This window comes from Elaeis guineensis, chromosome 6 (assembly GCF_000442705.2).
Source record: "Elaeis guineensis isolate ETL-2024a chromosome 6, EG11, whole genome shotgun sequence".
Lineage (NCBI taxonomy): Eukaryota > Viridiplantae > Streptophyta > Magnoliopsida > Arecales > Arecaceae > Elaeis > Elaeis guineensis.
Window position 1 is genome coordinate 129571747 of NC_025998.2, and position 22818 is coordinate 129594564.

Sequence of the window (22818 nt, forward strand, 5' to 3'; positions counted from 1 at the left end):
ACCAATATGCTAAGAAGAAGCCACGTCCGAATCTCAAAGTCTGCTAGGTATCGTAGATAGATCTTCTAAGTGGTAACTTATTTTTCACTTTGCATAGGACGGACTGGAAAACTGCTCTTTAAAGGCAGAGTCTGGTGCTTGATTGCCTTGAAAGCCAAGAAAAAAAAAGGATAGCTAAAACGGAAGAAATGATTATGGTTAATATATATATATATATAATTTAGGATAAGCCATGTCATCCCATCTAAGCCAGAGACTAGACCCCAAAGCTAAACCCAGGTTTTGTTAATGGAGATTGAAGTGAGGATGCCTAGACCCCTATAGATAGACCATGTCGAAGCCAGCAAAACCCGAGCTTTGTTGATCAGGATTGACGAAAGAAACAACACCACTTGGTTTTGAAAATGAATAGATTTTATTGTTTCTGTGCACTAATCATGCTATCCCATTCTCTCAAAATGGCATGGAAGCACAAGGCCCATATTGTTTGGAATGAAGTATGGAGAAACCATCTGGAAAAGGCTTATTAAGAGGCAACTAGTGCAATTTGATACAGCATGGGATAAAATTCTGCATCAAGGAGTTCCATGGTTATCAAGATGGCCAGCCCAGACTTAAATTACAAGTGAAACAAACATATGAATGGATACTGTTGTTGAAAGTCAGTTGAATCTAGACAACCTCATTGGGTGTCTTATCCTCGGGGCTTTCAAATATGAAACCAGTAAAAAAATTTGATTTCAATTATTGACAACACAGTTCAGTTGGAATTCAACAGGCACCGAGATCCCTGCACGATGGAGCCTTTGGCTCCCCAAGCAAAGTGGTATTTCCTCCAGCAGGTCCACTCCTTATCCGTTCTGGATTCTGTGTGCCAATCTGCAAGAGATCCAATATCACAAACAAAGAACTGTAACAGAACTGGCAAAAGATTTGCTGCCCTATCATTTTCAACCAACTTACGGGTGGTTTTTCTCCCTTTCTCAGCATCTCAACAATCTCAATTACTCGCTTCGGAGTGACATCTTCCTGAACAACCACAAGAACAATTATGACTTGGGAAAATATCACCGGAGAAATGAATTCCTGGTTCGTTCACTTAAGTCACCGCAGAGAACTGTTCAGTTAATCGTAATGAGAATTTATTGTTCAAAGGGTATTACCTATCCTAAATTGTCGGAATTGCATTAGATTGGGTCATTTCAGAGATCATAATACCCTTTTTTAATAATGAAAAAACCAAAAACAAAACTATATGAAAAGTAAGAAATGACTTAAGTGCAGTCTCAATGAATTAAAAGTAAAAAGGTCATCATATTTGATATAAAGAAGAACGCTTTTCAACAAAGTAAGCGCATATATAACATATCCAATAGACAAATAACCTGTTAAATTATCCAATATAGTCAAGCACCAACCATACAAGTCCATAGGATATCTTAATTTGACCAACAAAGATCTGTGCAGATATAGGCGTGGAGTGAAAAATCAAAAAAGGCAAATGATTTGCTGTCATTACCTCATCATCATCATTATCATTTGATCCGGCATACCAAAAAAATGACTCGTTTACTTCCTTTTTCTTCTTGAGTAGGAGACAAAAATATTTTTTTCGTCCAGTTGGCAGCCAGATATTCTCACTTTTACAAATAAAAAAGTAAATAATATATGCCCAACAAAGCATATTTAGCTCACCGAATTTGTCAACCTAATTCTCCTTTTCTTTTGGTGAAGAACCTAATTCTGAAGGTAGAAGATTGTAGAGAAAAAGAAATCAAATTTTGGGAAAAAAAAAGAGGAGGAGATTGCAAAGATACAAATATTCACCATTATTTTTTAGCTAACAAGACTCTCAAATTTATTGTTCTTTGTTCTGAAATATTCAGAAAGCCAGAAAATTATCAATTGTATGTACTGGAGGCTTACATATGTTAGATTATTCATTCTTAAAGTCAAAAAAAGTCTAGGACAATAAGGAGGATTTACGGTTGTTTGATTTGTAAATAATATGAATTGTATCTGGATTCACAATAAAATGACTGGAAATCCATAATCAGGATTTTATGATCCAAGCTGATTCCAATCTAAGAATCTCAATCCCAATCCAAGAATCTGGTCCAGATTGTTTAGGGATATTTTGATTTAGACCATACAATGCAGATCGTGGATCTAAAGAATTTGACACCAGTTTGATTGGTCACTTAGAAAATCACGAAAAAAGACCATTAACACTCGGTTTCAAAATGTTATACATCAACATTAATTTCATTGGTTTAGATTTTCTTTTAGAATTGAAGAAAATTTACTACACCATAGCTAGATGTTCTGCAGCACCTACAATATTCAATGTTATAGCCATGTCCTCTAAACTATTGAGAGAAGAATCCCTGAAGTCTGAAAAACCAAATTTTCATTTCCCTTGTGCCCAATGATGTGACACTGACAAAGGGTCTTTTAGATTTCCTTTAACACAGCCCCTACCAAAAAAAAAGATTCTTCCGGTTGTCTGCTAGTAAGCTTCGTCCATCTTGCACCACACTGGAAAACTTCCACCTCTTGTGACCTTAAGAGAGAGACCACATGCACATGAACCGTCAAAAATTGAGACATCCATTCTTGCTGATTGCACCATAGGTGCATTTCATTTTTAATGTCTAAAAATGTTGCACAACCCTATGTACAATCTGTTCTCAACCCTGAATAGCTTAAAATTCTTATCCTCACAAACTCCATAAAAAACGCAATCTCCATTAGTTGACCAACTAATAAACTAGCAAAACTTTTGCCTGTAATGGTATGCCAGTCCTAAATTTCCAAAACAAAACCACATTACCATGAAGGCAAGAGGATCAGAGTAATTGCAGAAGTTTCATGCTGGACCTCATGACCAAGTTTCTAAAGTATCTCTCGGTTCTTTTTTGATATTTGTACCAATTAGGATGTAAAGGCTCCATAAACAGCACAGCAATCAACGACTAGAAATTTCTACTCATTTCATTTCGAAACTTAATAATCCAAAATTGCATTGACAATGGCTTCAGGTAAAGTAGCTGAGTGGAGGTAGCTTGGACAGTTGAAATTTTGGCTTCATCACCTCATGACAGCCCACCATTTATAGAGGAAGACACAAAGGACATAGTCCCTACCAATTCCAGCAACCACAATGACTTACAAGGTATAAGGAGATGAGAAATGAAACCTCTGGGCACTTTTAATGACACTATTTGATCCAGAAATGGTATTCTGATCGCTATCTAGCATCATAATCCCAGAAACTTACAGGATAAACCTAGTACAACTCCAAATACCTTACTGAATTATAACTTCTTTACCAAAAAGTAAAGCTGGGTTGGTTAATCCCCCATGTCACCATTATTTCTATTTTGATTTGTATCAGGCTCAAACAAGCTTCACATATTTTATCAAAGGCCCTATATCCAATTTACCAAACTAAAATGTTTCCTTGCTATAAACTACCAAACCAAAATACCACACTTTGATTTCATATATAGCCTACCTGGTCCTAAAATGGTCATTATATTGTTTTCTCTGTTCATCTAGATTGTAGACCATTTCCCAGTACAGGGTAATCCTGGAACATCGCTCACTAGTTGCATGAGCTTAACCTGTGTCAGCTCAACCAATTGATCATTTACATTTCACATCATGCACTCTCTCACCAGAACTGTGAGATTCACAAATCCAATACCCATACAGATGCAATAAGGTGCGCTTTTCCAACAAATTTGATGCTTACATTCGAAAGGAAGCTTTATTCTCAATTGAAGTATATAAATACCTCAATTTCCAACAAAAAGACCTTATATGCAACAAGTTCAATGTAGAGAATGCAGTTTTCCTACTAAAGCTATGAACGAACATATAATGTTACACCAAACCATTCAACACAAGTCCACTTCTTGGGTACGTTGAACCATTAAACTTTTAATGAGATTGACTTGAATGAGATGGAGATAATAACCTTGCGGACCAGAAATCATCCTATGAAATTGAACTTGATTGGCAATGCTCTTGTAGTTATATGAAACTTTCAATTCAAAAACAAAATTAAAAAAAAAAATAAACCTCTTTTTGATAATAGTAAAAGGGTAGTGCCAAATATCCAGTTTATATAGGAAAAAATGGTTGTACAACATGAGCCATTTAATCTAGTACTCAAGTCTCTCTAAATTCATCTTACAATCCTCTCGACCAGAGAAACCACATACACAATCAAACTGTATTTAACAGGAATGCATCTCTTATATTTCTCATTTTGCTAGATAGCAAGACTATCAACTAAAGCATCACAACATAAACAATCAAGATACTGTTCAACATGTAGAACCAACAACAAAAAACCCTTTATCTATAGAAATAACACTTCGAGCACATTTGACATTGAAGTGAAAACTTCATGGGCCAATCAACTTAACATGCCTGCTGCATATACTGAGTTTTACACATATATGACTCTTTTTTGCAAAACATGCATGAGCCATGAGTGTTTATATCATTTTGGTGGTTCCAGAATGACAGTAAAAACATAAACAAAAGAAATGAATTAAGCATTTAAAAATCTTTCTTGCTAAGTTAAAAATTAACTAGAATGCAAAAAGGGAAAAAAAAAGGCTAAAGGAAAAAGGCTTAATGTGAACTTACATAGTAATTGTATGAGTATCCTTCTGAACCTTTGGTATAGTCAGCCACAGTAATCATTGGAGCATTCACACAACATCCCTGGGGCCCATTATTGCTATCAGAATGTATGAATTTATTGAGTACCAGGACTAAAAGCAGTAATTAATGAAATACGGTCCTTTTGCTCTCAAGTTTACAGTTGTCATGAATGAACCAAATTGACCAATTTGTCATCCAACAGGATTTATGGTGTGAGCCACATGTGAAACAATTCCACCATAACCATCAAAAATTTCCAACGAGTATCATTAAATGTATGCATATAAAAATCTACAAGTTCATAACAAGAATTGAATTTTCAAAACTGCTGGGTGAGAAAACTCTTACCATGCACTCCATTTCACCAACAGAAAACATGCCATCCTTTGTCACTTCTGCAGATAAAATTAGATAGTTGGTCAACAGAAGCTGAAACTTCAATACCAATCAAGCTATGCTTGCCATTCTCCTACAACAAGACAATGTTGTGCATGCACAATGAGGGACTGAAGGGTGTGTTCCATGGAAATACTCACCATTGCGCTTTACTCCCAGGTGTTTTAGCAAGGCTTCTTCAATTTCACGTGATCCACGTATCATACAAGGTGTTGTTCCACAAACCAAAAGGTGATACTTACCAACCTGCAGAACATCAACAAGCATGCAAATACTAAATATGTGCATGAGTGCATCTTTATGCATGGAAGTGCTATTATATACAAACAGCAATATTGAGAAGAATGAAGCAGAAGGAAGCATTAAGATATAATAATTGATTATTGACATATTTACCTTAGTCCGATTGAACATTGAATAAAATGTAGCAACTTCATATACACGAACAGGAGCAACTTCTATGATCTTAGCCACCTGAAACACCAGAGGATGACATTAATAAATGCAAAGCTTTAGATAAACAATTATTGGTACCTAATAACAGAAAAGAGATGAGAAAAAGGACAAAAGTCAGATTTTGCATGGTTGTTTTAACTGAATTGCATCACTCAAGTTTTTAACCATGTGAAAATATAAATCCATGGAGGTTCAGCAAAACCATGACTGCACACAAGGGCCATCCCTACTGTCACTCTGGTTAAATGACTCCCTCATTAAGCAATGTATCTTGGTAGTTGGAATTTGGAATATTTTACCTAGGTTGCCACACCCACACTGATGCATTTTTCCCCCCCCCCACCACCCCGCAAAGAGGAAAAAAAGAGGAAAAGAGGAAAAAAGAGGATAGAAAAGAAAATCCCCCTTTCCAATTAAACATTGCTATTACAACCATATTTAATACAAAACAATCTTAACCAATAGGGTTTGTGTTTTTTGACTACGTTGATTGTCTGAATAACAAATCATATGATATATTAATCAGTTAGCTTTATCCCTTGGCTGGAAGTTCATTTCCCTCTTTGTTTAACAGTTGGCCACAGATATACCTCTCTTTGTTTATCAGTTTCTTCTTATCACACTCGAGGTGAATAATTACAAATAAAGGTGAAAAATAATTTAGTTTTAGTGTTTTGAGTGCTTTAAGTAACTCCTTGATGCCTTTGTTCCTTCCATTTCCCATTCTGACATACATAGAGAAAGCAGAGGGAGGACAAGAGAAGAGAGGAAGAGATGACCAAGTTGAATAGAATGAAAGAAGTGAATGCCCCTCACCTCCCTTCTATGCACCAAAATAAAACCTAAAGAAAATGCATGTTAATAATAAAGATAATCATCCAGTACTTTCCAAATCTATTTTCTTCGGATGATCCTACAAGAATGATTCCAGATAACTATAACATGATAAATATCTAAAGCATAAACAGCTCTTCCCTTCAAAGATGACACATCTTGCATTTACGTAACTTCATCAACAAAAAGAAGAAGAAGAAGAAGAAGAAGAAGAAGAAGAAGAAATAAACCATAATTAGCCATTCATCTTAAACATACAGCATTCATTGCAGCAACAGGTAGCCATCCACCATGCTGTTGTTGTGCAAGATCCAGTAATGGAATAACAGCTGATTGCTTGTAGTTGGAAGGATAGTGGGATAATATCTCCTTGACCTGAAGATACACATGCAGATCCATGAACCTTCCAACAGCTTAACATGTTACAAATACATGTGTACAAAAACAGGCAAGACAAAATTGGAAAAAGGAAACCACAATTAAAGCCCCATATTGGTGAATGAACTAAAAATCACTGAATCAAGTATGTAGTTATTTTGCAACTGTCCAGACACCAGTAAGTTAACAAGATTTTAAGGCTATTTTTATGTGTTTGTGGTATTGGTTGTCACTGTAAAGAATAAATGAGAATTTTCCAATCTGCTATCCAGTTAACACAATAATTCTTTTTATTTTACAATGCGGCATTGCTGCAAATGCCACAATCATAAAGGTTCCAAGTTGCTTTTGAATCAACACTGTGATGTAACATGAGAATGGATGGTTGATCATTTGAAGATTTCAACAAAATGCTTCAGCATATAACATTGTGTTTGCTTGATTTCACAATATCTAAGGAGGATGGCAGATGATCTATCTTTTCTTTTCCCCCTAATATTCTAAATATTCTGGAGGATGATGATGAGATTGAGACTTTTAAATGAATATCAAGCATCAGAAATTTTCCTCATCAAAGGTGGGCATATTGGCTATAATTTTATCAGTGAAACTTAAGGCAGCATAATCAAGGTGGATATCCAGACTTCCTCCAACATGAAAAACTATAGAGCGAAACTTCTAATGAAGTAGTCAAAAAAGACTAATTACTACAATTCAACATGGGGAGACCCACTCACTGAACACACACAAAAAATAAGGTTACATTATACTGAAGCCCGAAAGCAAATACCACTACCATCCACCCTAAAGAAACCAAAAAGGGACCAAAAGTGGCCAAATACTGCAGCCTAATGTTAGCCATGACTTAAAACAATTCAAGTGTTTCCTCAATGCAGCTCCAAAGCCTTCACTAGATATTAATTACATTCAAAAATCATTTTTTTGCCTTTACAGTATTTGTAAATATATTCAGTTGAGAGCTACTTGTACTGTGTTAGACAAATTTTACATTCATCGCATTCTTGTATATGGTATACCTCATTGTGTGATATTCTCAACATGCTGGCTTCCACCCTTACTTAAACATGATTTTGTATGTTGGACTGATGCCATAGTGAGATATGCTTTGCACAAACCCTTTGTCCTTTTATAATGGTATAAAAACCTAAAACTACATACAGAAGCTTTCTAAGAATTTTATAAATTGCTAAGCAGAGATGTGCCTCCATTTATTGATCCAATCATTGGACATCCTCCTGCTCATACTGTTTCCAGACATCATTATTGAAGCATAACCAGTAGGTGATCCAAGCACTAACTATACTATGACAAAAAGAGAGAGAGAGAGAGAGAGAGAGAGGGTTTTCAACACATTGAGGGTGAGTTTGAGGATATGTTATACGGTTTTGGAGGCTTGAACTCATCTTTTCTGGGCAGTGAATAGAATCATTTTTAAAAACTTTTCTCTCTCTCTTGCAACATTAATTTTAGTATCACTTTGTCTCTCCTGCAGAACTTAATTTTCTTTTATTTTAGAAATTAATGGAGTTTTGTGCTCTCCTCTCCATCACTAACCTAGTGACCATCCAAAGCTGGTGGATAGTCTTGACTTCATCTAGCTTTTCAACCACATTTCTCACCGTTTTGACTCCCTACTTTAATTCCTTCTCTCCATCCTCCGTTCCACTTCTCCATGTTCTTCCTTCTTCCTACTCTTCTTTTGTTCACCAAATTTCCTCTATTTGCATATTCCTTCTCATATTTGATTGTGCATTGGAGTTATCCAACAACTATGTACATCTCAACCTGGCTTTGGCTGTTCCCAGCAAGGTTCTGTTAGAGAACTGTCACTAACACAGCTTATAGTTGCATTCAAAAAGCACAAATCATTATAGAAGATCCATCCAACCAAAGCCTTGGATTTCAAAGGTACATCCTCATTTTATTTATCCTTTTTCCCTTTAGGTATGACTTCAACCACCCAACATGTACACATTCATCTTGTAAAGGTAGCGACAACTAGATTTAGTCATTACCAAATGGTTACGATCAATACATGCTGATTTTAGTTTACAAAAAAAAAATTATAAATATTCTTTGATTTTATTGTAGACCAGGCTAATTATAGCTCTCTCTTCTGTTTGCAAAATGATTAAATGCAGTGAGATTCAATGAATTCCTGAATTCATGGTTGTTATCACTATTTAAGTTTGGAGTGGATAATCCTTAATAGTCAACTGGCTTGTTATACTGTTACTTGCCATATAGCTTTCTTCAATCGACACTTTTAATGTGACAGCAATGGCTTGGAAGGGGGTGCTAACTTAAGCGAGAAATAAATCAAGACTTACATGAACAGTATAGACTGTGCTTATTGAATGGTTTCTTCAAGCTTGTTCAATTTTCATGAGAAACAAGCCCTCTCAAGCTGCCACTCTGCTAATAAACGAGCAAAGCCCAAATACTAGCTGCCTCCAGAAATAAGGTTTGGGCTTGGCTCAAGAATTGGCTTCTTAAGTTGTTCGCAAGTCAAGCCTAAATACACGGAGCTGAGGCTGAACAAGCTTAAAATAACCAAGAGACTGAGTCACCTAAAGCTTAGACTCCGGTTTTTTTCCAGCCGTGATGCATGATTTCTATCTTCATCCAAAAAGAAACATCTTATGCAAGAATAGCTTAAGAAGATAATACAGCATCAGAGCCGTTTCCTCAATCCTCACATGGAGATGACCAGTACTAGCTTTCCAGCCAATGCTAGGGCATTGAATAAATCAAACCAACCAATTCTAGAACGAATAAATCAATTCATCAATCTACGATCAATTCAGCAATCATTATTAAGCTACCATGACATCTCCAAACATGCCGCTAACTTAGTTACAACTCCCAAACCCAACAAATGATCAAGAAAAGATTAAGATAACAAAAAACAAAGTGCTCAGATTTCAAATCTATCCCGGAAGCACATCAAATGTCCAAAAATTCTCACAGTTGGTGAAAGGCAAGAAAAACAAAGGCAAACAAATAAAAATGAAATCACACACCCTTTCCATATTTGCTTCCGTGAATTCCCATGGCATGTCAGGATTGTTATCCGGACTATCAATATGCTGAGAAATAACAAAAAGAACCGCATGAGGTTGGAAAGTTGGTAAGTTGAAACCAAATCCGACAAATCAACGCTGAGGGAGCCAAATCGATCAAGAACTCACGTAGTTTAAGGCGGTCGAGAAGGATCTAGAGGTGGCGGCGGTGGCGGTGGCGGCGGCGGCGGCGAAGACGACCTGGAAGAGAAACCAGTAAGAGACAGAAAGATCGAACAAGATCAACGAATAGACTGAAATTGAAGCATACATAGTTGGATTCGAAGGGGAATCGGAGGAGAAAAACCTACCGGCGGAGCAGGCCGGAGAGATCGCCGGACCTCGAGGAGGCGCTTGGCCGCGAGGCGGGCCACCTGCGAGAACATCGTGGGGGGATCGGGTGGAGACGGCGACGCTAGACGGAGAGATCCGAGGAATGGGAAACCCGGGGGGTGAGGCCACCTCGTGCCTAAAAATATTTACCATAGAACATAGCCAATAATAATTCGGCACGTGGCAAAAATCAGCTAGCCCACTCGTGGGACCCGCTTGCACGCACCACCTCCTTTCTAATTGAAACCCCGCGCGATTATTAGGGAAAGGGGATTCTTCTCTCGCCGTCTATTTCGATTCGTGGGGAAGCGATAGGGAGAAGGGAGTGAGGTAATGTTCTTTAGTGGCTTCGGCGCTTTCCCCTGCTTTCTAGGGGATAGAAATCTAGCAATATAAAGAATTTAGCAATAGAAAGTAACTCTCTCTCTCTCTCTCTCTCTCTCTCTTCTGTGTGTGAAAACCCTAAACCCTAATAAAATTCCTCCTTTGATTCTTCCATTGGATAGAGTCCATCGAGAGGCGTTTTCATAAATTTGTATGCTAAAAAAATGTTTTGGTTGAAAAATTAGATGATGGTAAAAATATCTCGTTTTCTTTACATGGTAAAACTAGATTTCTATGTTTTTTTTTTAAAAAAAAAGAGGATTGCCCGCCCTTCAGTGATAACCTTACTGTGCCTATATGCCACTAAATGGTCGTCAGAGTTCTATCTTAAGTATTGCATGAAGAAAATTATTTAGCATTTTCTTGTTAAGTTTTAAGTTGCCACCCAGTTTGTGACAATCTTATTACTGTTTTAGATAACATTATGACAGCATTAATTTTTTTTCCTTTTTTTTCTTCCGCTAATATTGTAATTCTTTCCTTGAAATTGTTACATTGTGCATGTCGCGGATGATGAGGCCGTAAAATATTACTCAACTGAAGTCAATTATTATTTCAAACTTTTTTTTCTTTTCTTGCCTACCAGTTTATAGGTTTAGTTTTAAATATTGTAAAATTAAATATCTTTTGTTTTGTATCATTGGTTTTAAATATCGTCTTTTACATCCTTTGTAAATTGTATTTGGGGTGTCGTAGATGCCTAAAGTGATAAATTGGAGAGCTATACAGTAGAATACTTTGTATTCTTCCTCTTTTCTCTTTGTAATATCTCGTCATGGTATGTAATCCAGTAATCAACTTAGAATGACATCAAAGATGTGACTAATCCATCTGTTGCTATAAGTCAGCAAAAATTTAGTGAGTTTCCTAGGTATTTATTTTAAATTTTAGTGATCTGTGACTATGTATTACACACCAGAAACATAAGTTCTCACCCTTTCTGCCGTTTTTATAGCCTACCAATTGTGACAATACCCCAGATCATCCCTTCATTATTAGATTTAACAAGCAAGTTGTGCACTTATGTTTTAGAATTTTTGTTCTGTTTCGTTTTCCTGGTATAACTAGATATTCTGAAGTTCAATATAATCCCAATTCTTTCATAATTCATTCAAGATTGTCAATCTTAAACAATATTGTTCTTTTCTTTCATAACTTAACCAATTTATTTTTTTGTGTATCTAGCAGTAGTCTTAATTTAGATCATACAGGGTGCCACGGGAACCAAAGACTCTAAAGACATACTGAAGAACATGACTTGGAAGACAGTGGGTGGTGCTGCAACTAGTGAACCAGCTGGGACAATCACAAAAAAGCGGCTTCCGAAGAAAATAAGACCAAGTCCCTGACTACTATTTTTCTTCCTTTGCGGTCATTACCTTCTGCTATTGCCATCTATAGTGCCATCTGTGCTGCTGGAGTTGGCGCTGGGATGCTAATGGAGGTTTGGATAAACAAAAAGATCAAAGGTGCATTCTAATTGCTTTTAAGGTGCATTAAATATTTAATAATTTTTATTAGGTGCAACTCATCCTAAATGGCCTGCACAGTCTGTCATCAGCCACTGGCTATAAGCCATCAGCCTAGATGGTAAACACTCCAGCTGATGTGCCCCTTGGAAATGTGTAGAATGTATGCTTAGTTGTTTACTTTCCATAATTAGAATGCTGAATTACTTCCAACCGGTATATTATTGGTTGGAGGGCGGTCCATGGATGGGTTGCCTGCAGTTTCTGGTGGGGGAGTGGAAGTTTATGGGCTACCATGGAAGATTATTGTTCTAATCAATTACTGTTGTCAGTATGTTTTTTGATGCATGTGACATTTATAAGAAGAGGATATTAGGTACAACTAACTAATTAGGCATAAATATATCTATAGTCTCAGGGTTGTTTTTCTTTTTTTTTAATCCTTGTATTATTGCAAGTTTGTCTGAGCCAAACTATATTGAAATGCAGAGGATGGTGGTGTCATCTGGGAGATGGACTGAAAGTGCTGAGTAGATTTTCAGGTGCAGCTGGAGATGCTCTGAAGTTTTCTAGCATATTCAGATGCAAAGATGTTTTACCAGCTGGAAATGGAATATGTCTAATTATACTGTAATGTTGGCCAGAATGTTCCATTTGTTCTGCTGCATTGTAAGGTGTTATGTTGCTTCTTTTTCATCCCTAATTTTTCAATTCAGCAGTGAATTGAGTGAATTCTTGTTTTCTGGAAATAAGTAATTTCTTGTTGTTACGCATGTTGTATCGTCAATTTTGATGCTGATTTAGAAGCTTGTAGTTTAAAAATGATTGATATAAACAGAGTTGCTTGGCATTCTGGATACATGTTGTACAATGGAACAACTTCAAAAAGCTGATACTATATTTTGCATTTCAATGTCTTTTATTCATGCCTGATGTAAATCAGCAACTTGGTTGGATGTGCCCATTCTATGCAGATGAACCTACCACCTGCTTGGTGAGCTATTACTCTGTTATGGGTAGCAAATATGGTTTAGTTAATCATGATGCAGTTTTTCTGCTTATTTTTCGTACATTGTCGTATATATGGTGTGTATGTTAATTGGATCCTGTGATATCATAGCTACTGTATATTTTGTGATGGTCATCTCTGAATTTGCTACAGAATGTGGAACTCAGCATTCAGCAAAGATCTTGTTGTTGCAAGGGATGGTGCAGTTGGAAGTGTTCTTAGTTCTTGGATCTCTTATTGCTGGCTGGTCAAGCTTTGCTTTCAAAGCAAACCTATCAAAAACCTTGGTTGCAACCACATTTTTGAATTGGGTAATGGTATTAGCATAATTATATGTGCTCTTTAGAAGTGCTAAACCAGTGCCAACAGAAACAAATTATATAGGGATATTTCAGCATTATCTATACGTGTTGGTGTTATTTTAGCATTTTTCTATATATAACAAATCTAGTCACCTTTGATAAATTTAATTTGCATATATAATTAAAATTAGAAAAAAAATCATGCCTATCAATTAAGGGCCTGTTTGGATGGTTGGATTCAAAATTCTATGAGATTCGTGGCTCAAGCATAAAAATAGTAAATTATAAACGGGTTAGGTCATTTGTTTACAAGTATGGAGAATCACTTTTTGAATGGACTGGCTTGAATCTCATAGAGAAAAAAAATAATTTAAGGTCATTTTTTCTTTCCTATGGGATCCGAATTAATCCATTTAAAAATGATCTTAGATATTTATAAATATAGGATCTGACCAATTTATAATCTAATATTTTTTATGAGGGGATCATGAATCTTATAGAATTTTGGATCCAACCATCCAAACAAACTTTAAAAAGGAAAAGAATTAGTAAAGTAATATGCCTCTGAAATTTATCAAGCCACAAACCCAAGGAACTAAGTAAATGAAAAAAAAAATTCATTATTTTGTTATTTCCAATAATCCTTGCATAATTTACATTCCCTTCGGGTAAACATATCCCAAGACATACAAGAAAATAAAATCCTGCAATTTTTAAAAGAAATTAGAGATCCATAATAAATCCCCTACATGATTAGTAATAAGCTTAATTACTGATGGGCATTGGAGTTCCATCTTTTAGGCATGGGTGAATTGTGGTAGTAATATTTTTTATAATAATTAGATATTTTTAAAATTATTTTTATTTTTTATGTTTAGAAGAAAAAAGAAGGAAGATCCATGTGCCTTATAATTATCTGGATTTATAGATTTACACCTACATAGTTATATTTTTTATCTTACAGTTTTAGAATTTTTAGAAGAAAATTTTCTTTCAAAATCAATTCTAATGGCAGTGTGTGTGCTTCAGAGGAGTGGGATTCGTGATTCATGATCCGGACTCGAGATTGTTGGCAACAGATAGGAGTTGCTCGATGGATACTATGGTCTCGAAGACAAAACTGTGGCAGCATGGGCTAATATTATCTATGCGAGGTTGGCCCTTAGGATAGATCAACTCACTAATGAGAGTGACTGGAGAGGATGTTGCTCACTGCTTATAAGGATATTGCGATGCTGCTAAGGGGGCTGCCATCATATGTGTCAGAGATGTCTACAAAAGGGCCAATATCGCAGTAGACTGGATTGTCTCTTTTGGAATGGAGCACTCGAAGGATGTAATTTGGACTAATATATTCGCTATGCCATATAATTTTTGTGATATTTTATTTTTAAGATTTTTGTATGCACATCTTTCTAAATATCCAAATTTGCATGGATACCCTTTCAAAATTGATATTTGTATATATATCCTTATAAAATACTTGATTTGCATGTATATCTTTTTTTTTTTATTTTTTGTATATATATCCACATCATCTAACATCGTTAAAAAATTAATGATTTAAAATTTAAATGACTGAAATGCCCTTATGGGTATATATATGCAAAAAAATTTTATAAAAATATATATGCAATTAGTAATTTATGAGGGTATACAAATAAATATTAATTTTGAAAGAATATTCATGCAAATTTTGACGTTGAGGAGGGTATACAGGTAAAAATTTTTAATTTAATTTTTTTCTATTGTATGTTATTTTAACGAGATGAAAAAAATTTAAATATATTAATTAATATCATAGTAAGAGTGATTCAAGTATATTAATTTTTATCTATTACTTCTTTGTTGGTGTTTATAATAGGGACGGCTCACTTGTTTAAAGATTTTGTTCATCTATTATCATTATTCTCAATAGCAATAGCTGAGATATCAGTCCTTAATGCAGCTGGATGCTCAATTTCATTCTGTCTTTGGTTCTTCCTTTGGTCATCCACTCGAATCTCCCCTATTGCAGCTACTTCACCTCTATTTTGGTCTTAGCTATTTAGTGTTGATTGAGAAAATTGTATATCATTAGCCTCTTTTGTAATAAATAAGAAGCACTCCATCAAATCTTTATATTTTTCAAACAAACTCATTAATTTATGATCTGTATCTAGAATCATATAAGACTTAGGTGATAAATGTCTAATCACAGACCAAATCTTTATGATCTCTTCAAGCTTCAAATTAAATATGTGCACTATATCATCATATAGATCCATATAAGAATAGCGGTCAACATCAACTAACCAGCTTTTTTGTTTCTCAAAATAATATTTTATTTTTGTAGAATTCTTAATCTTCTTAAAATAACCTCTAAATTTCATCTTCAACTTAGAAAAGCGGTCGCTCCATTTTAATAAGCCTGGACATGGAATAAGCAACTATTCATGATAGATCATATACGAAATAAAAATTATTATGATATAAAATAAAAATAAAAATTATATCCAAAGAAGCAATAGATAAAAATTAATGTAATTGAATCATCCTTACTATGATATTAATTAATATGTTTAAATTTTTTTCATCTTATTAAAATAATATATAATAAAAAAAATTAAATTAAAAATTTTTGCCTGTATACTCTCCTAAATGTGAAAATTTGCATGAATATATTTTTAAAATTAATATTTATTTATATACCCTCATAAATTTTTAATTATATATATATCTTTATAATTTTTTTTATATAAATATCCATAAAGATATTTCAGTCATTTAAATTTTAAACCGTTAATTTTTTAACCGCATTAGATAACGTGAGTATATATATAAAAAATAAATATATATATATATATATAAATCAAATATTTTATAAAAATATATATGTAAATATTAATTTTGAAAAGATATTCACGTAAATTTGGATATTCAGAAGGATATATATATATATATAATTTTTTTTATATTTTTAATTATATTTATGATGGGATAGTATAAATATATCATCTTATTAAATTTTTTTTTTTTTTTTTAACGAACAAAAACAGGAGCTTAAAGGGTAAAAAAAAAAAAAGTAATGATAACTGCGGAACGAGGGAATTTTTTAGCGAGAAATGGCTCTGCCCGCCCTCTGCCATCTGGAAACCCCACTTCTAAGATCCCGTCTCTCCCCCTCCCTCTCCCCCTCCCCCTCCAAAAACCCTAACCACTTCGTCACTCTCTTCTCCTTGCCTCGTAGAGAGAAGCTCTCCATCTCTCTAGGGTTTCGCGGCCCTTCTCCCCTGTTCCCTATCCGATGCTCCAGCGGCAATGCGGACTACGAGCACGCGCGGATGCTCCACCCGAGGCCCCAGGAGATACCCTGGAGCAAGGAGCTCGCAAACTCCGTCCGCCTGATTGGAATCGTCGGAGCGCCCATTCAAATCAAGCATCTCAGCAGCGGCAAGGTCGTCGCCTGGACCCGCCTCGGCGTCAAAAAATCTGCCTCCGAGACCACCTGGTAAGCCCCAGAAACGTCGCTTCCTTCCTCCATTCTTTGAGTTTATGGTGCCAAACAATGAAAATTGGATCTTTTGGTGGCTTCGAGGTCGCAGTCGAGGTGTTCGATAGTAGTTTTCTGGAAATGTTGTTGAAAATTAATTCTTTTTACGTGTTGTGGTGTGCTGCAGGATCAACCTGACATTCTGGGATGAGCTGGCCCATGTATGCTTCCAGCATGTGGAGCAGGGTCACCAAGTGTATGTCTCCGGGCGGCTTGTGTCGGATGTCGTTGAAGGGGATGATGAGAGGCGGCAGGTTTATTACAAGGTTCTGTTCTGATTCCTTCTGTAAATGTTTGTATCAATTGCTGCTAATCAGTGCATGTTCTTGTTTAATTGATAGTGGATTCCATGTTTTTAAAATGGCATTTGTCTCCTGGCAGGTGGTGGTTCAGCAGCTGAATTTTATTGAGAGAAGCTTCCCGCCAGCATCATTGTATGAACCAGAGACAAAATCCAGGGCCTCAGGTACTTATATTAAGATAAGCCAAGGGAGTAGAGTTGGTAATTCTCAAGTTCATGTGGATGGATTCCTTGTGCCAAGGCACTAGGTCGTTAATGGCTGACATCTTGGCTATCTTGTTAAGTGAACAATACCTAGATGAACCAATTTCTTAGGTTATATTGGCCCAGATAAAAGGCTAGCGAAATTTTAAAAAAGCCAATATATTTCGAGATTTCAGCTGATATACAATGAGCGATCAAAATAATTTCTGATATTATAAGTTCAGGGTTAACTTTTATTTCAATTGTTAATTTCACTATCTAGTTATTAATAAACCCATTTTAAGATAGTGGAAGAAAGATTAAAATATCAGCTGATATGTTGACATAATATCATCTGAGATATAATTTTTTGTCAATTTGAGAACCATGTTTCGGACCTTAATCTTCTTACCTCTGGAAATACAAGTCTGATGTGCCGTGAGGGATTGCTCTATGGCTGCATAAACTTAGCCATAAGGTTGGTTTTCATATGGATCAGCTGTCATTAGATTTTGTGGTAGGTTCTATCATGCCATATGTTTCTCAGACCAGGAATCTGGAAACAATGCATGGACAGTTGGCATTAGGGTGTGGTACGTTCTCATACTTGGATGGACTATGCCTTGATCCATGAAGCTGACTGCATAAACATGAGGCAAGGCTTGATGGTTATGTTAAGGTTTCATGCTCTTTACTGTTTGTTTTTTTGGTGTTGAAGGTGCAAAGCTTGGGAATTATTTGAGTAAATCTTCTACTTCGACTGAAGAGCTATGGCAGGTGTTCTTTGCTAATCCAGTTGATTGGTGGGATAACAGGAAAAATAAGGTCCAACCACACTCTTTTATTTTAAGCTATCAACAGATTAACTCACATGCCTGTTCTCATATATATTGCCGTATATGCTATTAATATGTGCTGGGTCTCATATGCATATATTATGTCTCAAAACAAATGTGAATACTCATGTGTGTTTAGGAATATTCTCACATCAGATGAGTTAGGGATTCTAGTTGGTCTTATATACTCATGGGCCCATCCGTACTAGCTTAAAGTTTTTGGTTGGATATTTTAACATGGTATCAAATTAAGTTGTCCCTCTTGTCTATTGATGCCTCTAGTCTCGCACTTACTAATCCATGTGTGGCGCTCCTCTACAGGTCCCATCCCTCAGGCTCTAGACCTGAGAAGGATTCTTAAGGAATAAACCCATATCGAATAATTTAGGAACTCTTATGTTATATACTCATGAGCCTATCCTTCTACTAGCTTAAGCTTAATATTTGAACAATGCGCATATCATATACAGTAACATTCACTTATATTTGTGCAATGTAGACTTATAAAAGGGTGCCTTTCCAGTTTGCCCATGGTTGTGTTATCTGCATGCACTTGCACATGCACATACATCCATATTCACAAGCACAAGTCAATAGCAGTATGTTAACCTGGAAGTAATCAATTGCTTACAGCTTTGTTTCATACCTAAAGTCTTCAATGTGCTAAGATTTTCCTTATTTAGTTCCTATTTGTTTTGGCCATGGTATGAAGCTTTACATTCCTTGATTTGTACTAGAAGGCCCCATGCTGGGTGTCAATGTTGATATTGCTTGTAAAAAATTGAAATGTTTCTTAGACCCATTACTTATGCATCAGGTGATTGCTATGCCAATGGTTTTTCTTCACACCAAAATTTTGTTACTTCTAGACACTATTTAAACCACTTGAATTTTGGTACATGTGTATAAAAAGATATGTAGAATGCAACAGTATGGATAATTGACTTGGATGCTCCAACGTGCATTCTAGTACAGAGCATATCGCATTAGTTGGTCAAAGCTCCAGCAGGTAGCTACTCCATCCTTAGCCTAGTTGTTTCCCACGAACCTCAAAACCCTCCCCTATACATTATAATTGTGATGAAAATGTCATGGCATGTAAAAAGCTTTTATTTTTTTCTTTCGAAGCATCTATAATTATTTTCTTTGCGAAAATCAGCCTTGCTAAATTATCTGATTTGAAAGTGACATGCAATTTTTACAGAAAAACCCCAAATATCCAGATTTTAAGCACAAGCACACTGGTGAAGCTCTATGGGTTGAAGGAAAGCACAACCCACCATGGGTGAATTCTCAGTTGGCAAGATTAGACTCAATAATGGGTTCTCTCCAAGCTAACGGGACAAGCTCTGCTGTTTCTGTTATGTACAGTGATGATTTCACACCATTTTAGTTGTGCCTTGGTTTCATTGGATCCTAGTTGCGATGCCAAATGACAATTTTGTTTTCAGCTGATCAATGTCGACTTAGCAGGTTATGCTCCGGGATGCATGCCTTAAACCAGCCTCTTGGGTGCAGGCTACTTGATGAATTTGTACCTCTCCCAGAGATGGGTTCAAGAGTCTGTATCACTTGGGCACACCGTCGTCAGTGTTTATTTATGTACTAACAACATTGTTCATGTTTCAAATCTGATGGCAATCTTTCAAGTAATCCTTGTAATCTTAGGTATGATGGGGTATCATTAGTTACTTGGTTATCAGCAGAAAAGCAAATGTATGAATGTTGTACTTTCAATGGAAAAATGGACTTTCTTTAATTCATATCATAATGAGGTAATAATTCTGTTTACAACACTTGTCTTAAGCTATATGGTGATAATCATGTGAAAGTCAAGAGATATCAGTTAAGAGAGAGCTCAAAATGTTTTTAAAATGAAAAGCTTCATGGAATTACTTTCTGAGTTAGTGACAGGCATATGGTCAGTGCATCATTTTGTCACCTCAAGTTTTTTTCCTTAGTCTAAAATCTCATCTCATTTTCTATGGCTATTTGATTTCGTGGGTTAATTACCCAAAGTGTATATTTTGCTAGTAAGGAGGATCTATGACACTCATCATGCCTGCTGTTATTACCTACTGTACAAGTAGGCAGGACCCAACTAGTTCTCTAATTCTCCAACCCCCAGCATGTGGAACGGGATATAGTTTGGGAGTTATTAACTATTAAACTCTGCAGTTTTTCATATATGGTGCAGTAGTTCGTATGTGCTGCTTTTAGAGGTGCAGCAGTTAGAACAAGGTTGAACAGCTCTCAGAAAACAGAGGAATTTGGAAGGTTGCAGTAACATAGATGCTACCAACGTTGGGTGTTCCCTTCTCCATCTCATTCATGACCCTCACCTCTGTTGTTGGAAAATTATTTTCCCTTGCTTCTGTTCATGGAATATGGACTACCTTTAGATGTTGTCAGTCTGTGCAAGTTTCAGTGTCACATTTATCTATTCAACTCAACATTAGAACACAACGAAGGGAGAACTGACTTCTTTTGTTGACGCCGACCGACGTCAGGATCTAAAATTGCGTCTTATCTCTCTTTGTTTACTATAATCAATGTGTAGTTGCCATCTTGACATCTTAAAAAATTTGGAAGTTTAGTTTGTTAAGCAACTCATATCATATAGAAAAGTTGATTCCTTGGCTAGCATCATGTGCTTGTCATCCGACAATGAAACAGCTTTTGGATCGATGCATTATAGAACACTGTTTTTCTCCCTCTTTTGATGATAAAGAAAATTTTACAGGCATCATAATATCATAAGAGAGATATGACCCACATGTCTCCTTTTCTTTCTTTTTTCCACTTACAATTTTGAGACTATGATTGCTTGCGTTGAAAGTTCAAATTGTTTCTTGATCTTACATTCTCTTGTATTACATGCTAATTTCTACACAGATGACAAACAAGTAATTTTCTCTGTACAGATGCATGGGAGCATGGGCTTCATCTCTAGATGTGCCGTCTTGACATTGAATAAAAGTAATACAACATATCAAAAAGAAAGTAATACAAGATAAATAACTCCAAGGCCAAAGAAATTTCTACTTGATACATCTCTTTGCTATCATGTTCTGTTTCTTTTGTTGCTCTTTTTGATTTTGTGAGTTGGCAAAAGATGAGATGATCAGTTCAAGAGGACCAATTCCGAGCGTTTGTTTTTCCTGTACAAACTCTCATGAACTTGGAGAACCAAGCAAAAAGAAGTCCTTCTCTCATGGCATGTTTCCATCTCTTCAATTCCTATGTCCAAGTAGGAGCCGTGTCATGGACTTGATGGCATGCCTGTCGCTTCGGATCTTCTCATTATTCTCAGCCTTTTGCAAGAGGAGATGAACATCCTACAAATAAAACAAGGAGAAGCCTTTAAGCTAATTGAAAGAAGGAAGAAGAAAAAGAATGCAAAAATAGTTGGATACTTACTCCCATGGAACATCTCCAACCAACATCCAGTCACCATCTTTGTCTTCATAGGTGATAGCATACTCGGATCCATTGCACCCTTCCATCCCTGAAAGTTCGCCTGAAAGAGATTAAAAAGAGTCTTTATTATCATTTTATTTATTTTGCTGTGTTCTTAATTATGTGATTATTTTGTTAGAAACAAGCTTGCTTCTCACCCGTAGAAAAGCATCGGAACATGTTGTCCAAGGCCTCTCTAAGTTCCTTGTAACCCTTGTACACCTTGAGATCGATCTTTCTCAAGTAAGGAGCTCCATCCATGCTAACCTTCACAAACAATCCAGCTGCCTCCACCTCTGCCTTCCTTGCTTTGAAGCTGTTCTTCCTATATGATCGAATTGGAGGCCATCCAATAACTTGTGCCCTACCATATTCATGAACACCCTCATCAACATAAACTCAAACAAGCTTACATCATAGCTTAACATTCTCAAGTAACCATGATTCAAAACTTACTTAGCCATGGGTTGTGCTTCTTGGTTACTTGTGTCAGCCTCCAGGGACTTGCTGGTGCCTGGCCAACACTCCTCATTAGCCTTTAGGAGCGCCCGTTTGCTACCCCTTGGGCTCACTGGTGCCGGTTTCTCAGGTGCATCGATCCCGGGCAACCCTAGTCTTAGCTCGGTCGCCTTGAGGTTATCGAAATCACTCACTGAAACTTCCATTCCCTTCTTCGTCTAGCTCAGCTCCAACCGTATAATCTTACAAGATACGTGACTTGTGTGTAAAATGGAGGGGGTGTAACAAAGGTTACCGGCAACTTTCCGGCTAGTTTTCCAGCTAAACAGTATGTATAGGTGATGAGAAAAGAGAAAGGTTGGTGTTTGATATGAAGGTGGTGAGAGTCCACAAGGGCTGGCTGTTTTATAGTCTCAAGGAAAGGAATAGCTGGAGAGGGGGAACAAGGTCTCCAGGCTCTCTTTCTCTGGAATGCATGGGAAATGGAGGCATAAACAACTGGGCCGGTCGGGAGAATGGGGCGCACCCATGTGGGCCGTGCCGGCCTATTTCAGGGCAGCCGCGGCCGGCCTCCCCGGTCCGGATCGGACAATGGAGATTCCTCGGATGGCGCCCCGGGGCGGGCCCGGGGCCGTCCGATCGGGGAGCAAGCACGCGGCATGGCCATGTGGTTGAGCGAGCCGATGCGGCTTTAGCTCCTTTTTGTAGTGTAAATTGGGTGGCA

General features: G+C 36.6%; 3 protein-coding genes and 1 long non-coding RNA gene across 6 annotated transcripts; 2 read left to right on the forward strand and 2 right to left on the reverse strand.

Annotated features, from left to right (window-relative positions):
* Nucleotides 1-500: 500 nt before the first annotated feature.
* On the reverse strand, nucleotides 501-10469 carry LOC105046559 (NADH dehydrogenase [ubiquinone] flavoprotein 2, mitochondrial). Of its 2 annotated transcripts, none has more exons than XM_029264989.2 (10): nucleotides 10139-10469; nucleotides 9957-10028; nucleotides 9789-9854; nucleotides 6625-6741; nucleotides 5473-5550; nucleotides 5217-5322; nucleotides 5029-5075; nucleotides 4663-4740; nucleotides 964-1029; nucleotides 501-910 (listed from the first exon to the last, which is right to left on the reverse strand). In XM_029264989.2, the coding sequence occupies exons 1-10, from the start codon at nucleotides 10211-10213 to the stop codon at nucleotides 761-763; spliced, it is 855 nt and encodes a 284-aa protein (XP_029120822.2). In that variant the 5' UTR covers nucleotides 10214-10469; the 3' UTR covers nucleotides 501-760. The 2 variants fall into 2 exon arrangements, with proteins under 2 accessions (XP_029120822.2, XP_010923483.2); XM_010925181.4 differs by having other exon boundaries at nucleotides 501-879; nucleotides 10139-10451.
* Nucleotides 10436-12811, forward strand: LOC114914292 (uncharacterized). Its single transcript, XR_003801081.2, has 3 exons — nucleotides 10436-10490; nucleotides 11733-12013; nucleotides 12503-12811. It is a non-coding gene; the product is annotated as an uncharacterized lncRNA (long non-coding RNA).
* A 3583-nt stretch (nucleotides 12812-16394) lies between these two features.
* LOC105046558 (protein OSB1, mitochondrial) lies at nucleotides 16395-19939 on the forward strand. The gene is made up of 6 exons (XM_073259851.1): nucleotides 16395-16814; nucleotides 16984-17122; nucleotides 17238-17322; nucleotides 18059-18165; nucleotides 19381-19541; nucleotides 19650-19939. Exons 1-6 carry the CDS (start codon nucleotides 16429-16431, stop codon nucleotides 19783-19785), a joined length of 1014 nt encoding a protein of 337 aa, XP_073115952.1. The 5' UTR covers nucleotides 16395-16428; the 3' UTR covers nucleotides 19786-19939.
* A 1024-nt stretch (nucleotides 19940-20963) lies between these two features.
* Nucleotides 20964-22484, reverse strand: LOC105046557 (auxin-induced protein 22D-like). Of its 2 annotated transcripts, none has more exons than XM_073258761.1 (4): nucleotides 22092-22484; nucleotides 21794-21999; nucleotides 21597-21684; nucleotides 20964-21514 (listed from the first exon to the last, which is right to left on the reverse strand). In XM_073258761.1, exons 1-4 carry the CDS (start codon nucleotides 22298-22300, stop codon nucleotides 21439-21441), a joined length of 579 nt encoding a protein of 192 aa, XP_073114862.1. In that variant the 5' UTR covers nucleotides 22301-22484; the 3' UTR covers nucleotides 20964-21438. The 2 variants fall into 2 exon arrangements, with proteins under 2 accessions (XP_073114862.1, XP_010923480.2); XM_010925178.4 differs by having other exon boundaries at nucleotides 20971-21514; nucleotides 21597-21696.
* Between the last annotated feature and the right edge of the window lie 334 nt (nucleotides 22485-22818).